Consider the following 8,962-nt stretch of genomic DNA (forward strand, 5'->3'; position numbering starts at 1 on the left):
CTACATGTCACCACAGCAGGACAAACTGACAGACAAGTTTGTCTTGTTGTTGGAGACCTCTCGTATCACCCCCACCTGGGTCCCTGTGGCTGACTGTACCTCTGTCTGGCTTCCTGGCTTTTAATCCCCTTCTCCTGCTCTTCTGGCCTGCTGCTTTGGGCGTCCCTGAGTTGTCCCTGGGGCTGACTGCTCCTCTGTCCCAGTTCCTGGCTTTTATCCCCTTTCTCCTGCTCTCTGGTCCTGCTGCTTTGGGCGTCCCTGAGTTGTCTCTCCTCACCTGTATCCCTGGGTCTGACTCCTCTTCTGTCTGGGTTCCTGGCTTTTATCCCCTTTCTCCTGCTTTCCCGTCCTGCTGCTTTGGGCGGGCCTGAGTTTCCTCTCCTCACCTAATCCCTTCGGCTGATTGCTCTTCTCTCTGGCTTCCTGGCTTTTAATCCCCTTGCTCCTGCTCTTCCCGCCTGCTACTTTGGGAGTCCCTGAGTTGTCTCACCTCACCTGTAACCTGTAACTACACTTTATACATATTAGTCCAAGAATTAAAGATCACTATTCAAATTATTAGCCCAAAGCCCATAGGGAAAAGAAAGAAAGAGAGAAAAAGCATGTGAGAGAGTGAGAGAGAGATACAAGGTTTTTGTTTACAGAGGCAAACTTTCATTTTCTTTTTGTTAATAGGTATTTAACCAGTGAAGCACTGCAGATTTATTGACTAAATGTTAAGGTAGCACATTTTTTAGTAGAAACTATTTTTTCATTTTTCAAATACACCTAATTTTATGTGCCGTATACTGTCATTTTTTCCATTTAGACATATGGTTCCTTCCACAAGATGGATTGACAGGGTGGCTGCAACAATGGGCTCACATATAGCTAGGATCGTGGAGCTGGTGTGGGATGGGGCGGTGTTTCGTTCTGCTGTGCATGGGATCACTATGAGTTGGAAACTACTCAACGGCCCCTAACAACAACATACTGTCATCTTTATAAGGTATCAATATAGCCAAGTTTACTGATTCCAGCGTCTTGTCCCTCTTGTTTTGCAGGTAGGTTTATACCAAAGAAAATAGATTCCAAGTATGCAGATAGTATATGACACGAACAAAAGGAGTTGGCTGCCTCATGCAATGTGTTTATATCTATATACATTTGTGTGTTTATAATAAAATGAAATCTAAATGTAATTTTGGAATTAGCAATTTTATGTCATATAGACACTTAGAGAAGGTAGGCTTCTGATACAGCCAGGGCAGGAGTTAGCTTGTATGTTTTAGTAAATCCATACTCAGGGGCTTTAGCCAGAGCACTTAGAGACAGTTTATATCATGGTTGAGTTTTCACAACTGTATAGTTGGCTTTTGATGATGTACTTTGTAAACAGGCTACAGGCTACCTTAACTAATTTTCACCTGACCTTGAATTTGAGGCAGGGACAGAGAATAAATTATTGGGAAAAGAGGCTTTGATCTCAGTAAAAGTTTTTCTCAATTGGTGGATTACACATTGCCATCGAGTGGATTCCAACTCACAGTGACCCAATAGGATGGAGTAGAACTGCCCCACAGTGTTTCTAAGGCTGTAATCTTTCTCAGAAACAGGTTGCATATCTTTCTCCCTCAGATTAGCTGTTGTGTTTGAATCATGGACATTTTGGCTAACAACCAAGAGCTTAACCATTGTGCCACCAGAACTCCTTCCCACTTAGTAGATGGAACATTTTCTTTTCCCTGCTTTAAATCACAAAGACAGATAAGTTGCACTTGCATATGCTTTGTTCCAGGCATAGGTAAGCAGGACTAGATCAGTAGCTCTTAAATTCTCAAATAATATTAGGATATGTAGACAGAGAGAGCAGAGTTGGAAAGACAGAGAGGAAGGAAGAATAATTACTTAGGAACCATCTGTCTGTCTTTTTCTGTATGGCTATTGTAATTCACTCTGTTTAACGCCTTCTAAAATGCAAATTGGATATTTAATCAATTTTTATAGTTTCCAATTGCTCTTTTGTTTCTATGATCTGTCACAAAATCTATGTAAATGAAATCAACATAGTAGAATATTCCATCAGTGGAGAAATTATCCTCCCTGAAACAATAATGACCAGAACAATGGTCTTGAATAATGCCACCCTGATTTAAAACATTACAAACAATTCAATTATTTTGCGATTTATTTCATTAAGTCAGAGGTCCTGCTGTTCATTAAATGAATTTATAACTATTCAGACTCATATTAGTGTAAAGTTTTACTTGCTATTCAGCTAACAGATGTATCAAACGTTTTGTTATGGTCCTTATTTATTTATTTATTTATTTATTTCAGTATGGTGCAACTGTGTTATAGACATGTTCCAAACCAAAACCAAACTCACTGCCATCAAGTCGATTCTGACTCATAGCAATCCCCACTGGGTTTCCGAGCCAGTAAATCTTTACTGAAGTAGATTGCCCAGTCTTCCTTCCACAGAGTGGCTGGTGGGTTCAAATTGCCAACCTTCTGGTTAGCATTCAAATGCCTTAGGCACTACGCCACCAGAGCTCCTTAGTATGAAAGTTTGTAATTTCACTGAAAATACGATAATTATTATCTTAGTAAACTGCAATATTTATTAGACTTTCAATTAATGGAGCTGTACAACTACAGTGAATAAGGGAATATTCAAAAATTTCAGTGTGTTTGCTTTAATACTCAAAGACACTTCTTTATCACTTTATCTGTGGTTAGTTATTATTCAATGTTTTATCTTGACTTTGGATAGCTTTTTAACTTTGGAAGCAATAATGAGATAAAATAGACAGAAAATCCAACTAATCAAAGATTAGTTGTATTTTTTGTTCATTGACTTGTACATATTTTTATTCTTCAACATCCATGTACATTTTATGTTTCAGAAACTTCTGTCATCTCTAACTACGTATTAGCATTGCAAAGACAATGCTAGTGTGTGCTCAACCACAAGGTGGCAATGTGACAGTTAAAACAAACTCAGGCCTGAGTCAGGTCAGACTTTAGTTCTAGTGATAGATTCACCTGCTATACTTATTAAATTCAATAAAAATCCTAATTACATAATAAATCCATAATTCTAGAATATAAACATCCCCCACACACATACACACACAATGACATACATTAAGCAATGAGCAGGGAAATGTTGATGTATCCAGGAAGGTCATGTTTTCATGCTATGTAATACCTACCTGGGCATGGTACTATTGAAGGCATACCAAATAAAGAAATAATGAAGAGGAAAAATGGTTACAAAAAAAAAAAAAATTATAATAACTTACTTATATCAAACAACCTAAGCAAAAACAATAATTGTAATAGTAATAAAACAAAACCAAGAAACCCATGAAAATGAGATGCTGCTTGTCATTCCAGTTTGGAGCTCATGAAAACATCTGGTGTTCTGGAAATAAAAGCATGGACCTGGACATAAGATCATGTCTTGTTTGTTTCATGCCCTGTTCTTACAGCTCAAAATTATACAAACCATTTACCTCTGTTTTATTGAAAATATTGTTCTAAATTCTTTCTTATTGTAAGTACTTCGAAAGAGGCAAAAGGGATCAAATCAACCACTTATTCTTAATAAAAGGGATCCTGCTGAAAATGAAGGCTTTTGGCTGGGAGTAGTATGATTATTCATAAATTATCATGAATGCATACAAAGTTATAAATATTTCATATTAGTGAATTTTAAAATCTATCAAGAATCTCAGATTACAAAATCCAAATATATCAATATGTCAAAACTCAACATATGCAAGAGTAACACCATCACCTCCCTACCCTCACTCCCAGAGTGGCTTCTCCTGTTAAAGCCAAGTAGTCATTCTAATCTCCTGACTCTTCTTCACCTAGCCTGCCAATACCATCACCAAATCTGTTCTTGTGTGCCATGGAGTTGACTTATAGTGACCCTATAGGACAGAGTAGAAATGTCCTGTAAGGTTACCAAGGCTATAATCTTTATGGAAGAATACTGCCACATCTTTCTCCCGTGGAGCGGCTAGGGAGTTCAAACTGCCAACCTCTTGGACAGCAGTCGAGTGGTTTTACCATTGTGCCATCAGGGCTCCTCACCAAATTTGGCTGTCTCAAATTTTATTATTTTTCAAATCCTCTTAATGGCTACCAATAAGGTTAGTGTTCAAGTCTTCTCTAAATGACTACAAATCACAGCTCTTACATGGTCTCTCAACATCAATGTTTATCCCTTTTACAAGTTTTTTCTAAAATTCATCCTCTGAGTAATTCATCTAAAATGCAAATATGATTTCTCCTCCCTAATCCCCTTCCACACTAGCAATACTACACTACTTCTGTTTCTCACACATATCACAAGCCTTTGTTCATGAGGTTGTTAAGTCTTCAAATGCCCTCTCTCTACACGTTTCCTTACCAACTGTTCTTACTTATCATTCTTTCCTGGCTTGGGATTGAACTTCTCCTCCAGAAAGGCTAAGCTGCAGTTCTCAATAACATTTTGTGCACCAGTAGCCTAGTCTTTTTTATCTTACAAGAATATGAACTCAGTAATCATATCTTAGTCATGTTTGTACCCCCAGCACACCTACCATTAAGTGTGGCACAAAGAGACATTCATTAAATTCATATTGAATTCTTAAAAAAAGAGGAGGAGGGGTATTGATGCTCAAGGAAAGCTTGTTTTCTTGCTAGTTATCCCTTAAAATCTATTACTTTTTATAGAGATTTATTTCTGAGACTCAAAATATGCTGATTATTCATAAAAGAGCTTAGAATTGAGCCACTTTTAAAGGATAAGCCTGATATGATTAGTAAAAGACATGTTCATTTCACTACATGGACTACACTTGATCTTAATTTGCAGTCACTTCTGGGAGGTATCATGGGATGCTCTTATTTGGCTTGCCTCAAAAAATAACAAACACCAGTTGTGCTAATTAGTAATCACCAAAATATAATTCTTATATTTCAGAATATTATATAAATTGCCCAGATATATCTGTAATGTCTGGCCCCCTGCAGATTTTGCTGAGATTGCTTTTTGATTTCAGATTCTCATGACATTCTGCTCCTATTCTTTTCCATGGAAATGTCAGTTCCAGGGAATCTTTTACACAGCATAATTTTATTCACAGAAATTATAGTACTAAAAACCAAAGAGAGTGAAGTGTTTCTAGATACCAATAAGTAAGTGTCCCTATAAGGCAAAATTGTCCTTTTCATTTCAGTAAAAATAAAGTGGTAGAAGATTAAGAGCAGATTTTAAGACATAGAGCTCTTTATTAATCATAGCTTGCTTCTTCTTTTTGATTGACACCGACCAAATTTACTTAATCTCTGTAGGCTTCAGTTTCCAGGTTTTTAGAATGGATATTTCTTAAAGATGTTAGAAAATGGAATAAAATGCTAAATGCTGAGATTGGTGAAGTACCTAGTAAGTGCACAGTATATATTTTTTATTACAGTAATTAAAATATGTTACACACATTTCTGATTTGATACCAAGTATAAGGCTTTACATGAATACCTGTCAGATCGTCCTCCTTCCAAACTGTATCGCAGGTAATTCATACCATCCAGGAACTGACTGCTGGGTAGAGAGTCATCGCCAAGTTCTTTTAGATCCTCAGGCCTAAGATACTCTCCTCCATCACCTGTCATTGTGTCATCACCTTGAAATAACCAGAATAAGATGGATAAAATGAGTCATTTAAAATTGAATTTACATCAACTACAAAATACAATTATGATTATAAAATGGATCAGTATAATGAAATTGACATCAAAGAAACTCTGCATACCAAAACACAGCAAAACACATGCAGGCAACTGAAAGGTGCTAAAACATAGAGATATAATATTTGATCCATTTTCTCATTACTTACCAAGAAAAAATAATTACTTGAGTTGTAATTCTATTAATAGTAGTCAATTTGCTTTACCAATTGTTTCTTTATCATGATAGGTAGTTTATGGCTTATACCATTTAACTTGAAAAGTAGTATAACATGTAGACTACTTAGCTTTTATATACTGTTGTTGATTGTTGTTAGGTGCTGTTGAGTTGGCTCTAACCCACTGCAACCCTGTATACAACACAACAAAACACTGCCCAGTCCTATGCCAGCCCCACAATGCTTTCTACACCTGAATCCCATCCTCGCAACCAGTGTGTCAATCCATCCATCTCATTAAGGGGCTTTCCCTTTTTTGCTGGCCTTGCACTTTACCAACTAATCTTTATGGAAGTGTACTGCCACATCTTTCTCCCGAGGAGTGGCTAGTGAGTTCAAATTGTCAACCTCTTGGACAGCAGTTGAGTGCTTTTACCATTGTGCCATCAGGGCTCCTCATCAAATTTGGCTGTCTCAAATTTTATTATTTTTCAAATCCTCTTAATGGCTACCAATAAGGTTAGTGTTCAAGCCTTCTCTGAATGACTGCAAATCACAGCGCTTACATGGTCTCTCAACATCTATATCCTTCTCCAGGGTATGCCCCCTTCTGACAACATGACCAAAATAGATGAGACAAGTCTGACCATTGCTTCCAAGATGCATTCTGGCTGTACTTCTTCCTGATTTGTTAGTTTTCTGGCAGTATGGTACTTTCAGTATTCTTCACCAACACCACAACTCAAAATTATCAACTCTTCCTTGGTTTTCCTTATTCATTGTCCAGCTTTCATATGCATATGAGGTGGTTGAAAATACCATGGCTAGGGTTAGGCACACCTTAGTCTTCAAAGAGAATCTTTGTTCTTCAGTACTTTAAAGAGGTCTTTTGCAGCACATTTGCCCAGTGCAATACGTTGTCTGATTTCTTGACTGTTGCTTCCATTGGTGTTGATGGTGGAACCAAGTAATATGAAATCTTTGACAACTTCAATATACATAATGTCCAGCATTAGGAATCTGTGTACATAACTGGTAATACGCTAAGAAATGTCTACTGCTCTAAAACAAATATGAAATATTTTAAATGGAATCATAGCAATTTATAAGATTTACAAAGTATGTACTACACTAGAATAACGTGAGCAGATTGTGACATTTGATGAACAAATTGGAATTCAATTTTAAAAACATCACTGAGTATAATAAGGATTTTTTTTTCAAATCTAGATAGCTTCTTAAAGGTGAAAATAAGGATGAAAAAAGAGTAAATTCAGTAATTAATTGGTGGCAGAAAAATAATAAATTTGTAGGTCACATTTAGAAGCCAAAATGGTAAGTGTACATTCCTACAAATACATTGGAACAGAAGGCTTTCAAAATAGCCTTCAGGTAATTCAGTTAATACTTCTTCATAGAAATGCTCTATATCTCATTAATGTGCTAGATGGAGGAATAAGATAGCTGAGAGAAACTGTATTTGAAGAGTCTTGAGGGTAGTGAAGCATACACTTTCAGCCTGACAACCAAATTAAGGGAAAGCACTTGAAGGAATATACCTTATTCCTAAATTAAGTTCAATATTAATGATTTAATCACATTTATTTAAGATATTATTTCCAAAATCAACAGTAATTGATTTGAAAAGAGACAGCATTAAGACATTTTAAAAGAGGTATGTCCTCAGCATCTCACTACTTTGTATTTATATATTAACCCACTTTCGTAGAGTAGTATCCAACTCATAGTGACCTCTCCTTGGGCTTCCAAGGCAGTATCACTACAGAAGTAGATTGCCTAACCTTCCTTCCAAGGAGTGGCTGGTGGGTTTGAACCACCAGCCTTCTGGTTAGCAGTCAAATGCCTTAGGCAGTATGCCAACCAGACCTCCCATTTATATATATTAAGTGTTACATATTTTAAAACACCAAAACCATTGCCATAGAGTTGAATTGAACTCATGGCAACCCTATGTGCTTCAGAGTAGAGCTAAAGAGTTTTCTTGGTAATAATTTCATGGATTATATGGCAGGATATTCAGGTAAAGGGGTAAGAGGCAAGGCTAGGCCCCAAGCTCCCTACAGCCAGGAAAGGGAGGAAGCAGCCAGGGACCACAAAGTGGCAGGTTCCAGGTAGGAATTATGTAAATGGAGAGTGTAGAGGTTTCCAACAGCTCAGGGAGACAAACTTGTCTGTTAGATTGTCATCCTGTGGGGCTTGTAGGTTGCTGTAAGGCTGAGGCTCTGCCACTGGTGTTTCAGATGCCAGGAGAGTTACACAGATTTCAATGCAGCTTACAGACTAAGACAGACTAGGAAGAAGGAGGAGGCCATACACTTCTGAAAAATTTGCCAGGGAAAACCTTATCAATAGCAGAGAAACATTGTCTGATACATTACAGGGCAACTTTATGAATAGCTTGGAAACACTGTCCGATACAGTGCAGGAAGATGAGCCCTTTGGGTCAGAAAGTTACACAGAATAGGACTGGGAAAGAGCTGCCTCATCAGAGTAGAACCAACCTTACTGAAATGGATAAAGTAAGTCTTTCAGGACCTCCATGTGCTGACACGGCACGACTCAGATTGAGGAGAAACAGCTGCAAATATCCATTAATAATCAGAACATGGATGTACAAGTATGAATCTACAAAAATTGGAAGGTGTCAAAAATGAAATAGAATGCATAAAAATTGATATCCTAGGCATCAGTGAGCTGAAATGGACAGATTTTGGCCATTTCGAATCAGACAATCATATGATCTACTATGCCAGGAATGACAAACTGAAGAGGAATGGCGTGGCATTCATCATCACAAAGGATGTTTCAAGATCTGCCCTGAAGTACAATGCTGTCAGTGATAGGATAATATCCATATATATACAGGAAGACCCATTAATACTACTATTATTCAAATTTATGCACCAACCACCAAAGCCAAAGATGAGGAAATTGAAGATTTTTATCAATTTCTGCAGTCTGAAATTGATTGAACATGCAATCAAGATGTGCTGCTTATCACTGGTTATTGGATTACAAAAGCTGGAAACAAAGAAGAATCACTGGTAGTTGGAAAA

General features: G+C 37.3%; 1 protein-coding gene across 1 annotated transcript in view; it reads right to left on the reverse strand.

The window, feature by feature from the left end:
* ANK2 (ankyrin 2) overlaps positions 1-8,962 on the reverse strand; it is a 372,922-nt gene that overhangs the window by 92,164 nt on the left and 271,796 nt on the right. Inside the window, exon 25 of the mRNA XM_042780930.1 lies at positions 5,519-5,663. Within this exon, the coding sequence (XP_042636864.1) occupies positions 5,519-5,663 (145 nt within the window). The remainder of the gene's footprint in view (positions 1-5,518; positions 5,664-8,962) is intronic.

Source organism: Orycteropus afer, unplaced genomic scaffold, assembly GCF_000298275.1.
Source record: "Orycteropus afer afer isolate SDZICR_OR568_19922 unplaced genomic scaffold, OryAfe1.0 scaffold00071, whole genome shotgun sequence".
Taxonomy (NCBI): Eukaryota; Metazoa; Chordata; class Mammalia; order Tubulidentata; family Orycteropodidae; genus Orycteropus; species Orycteropus afer.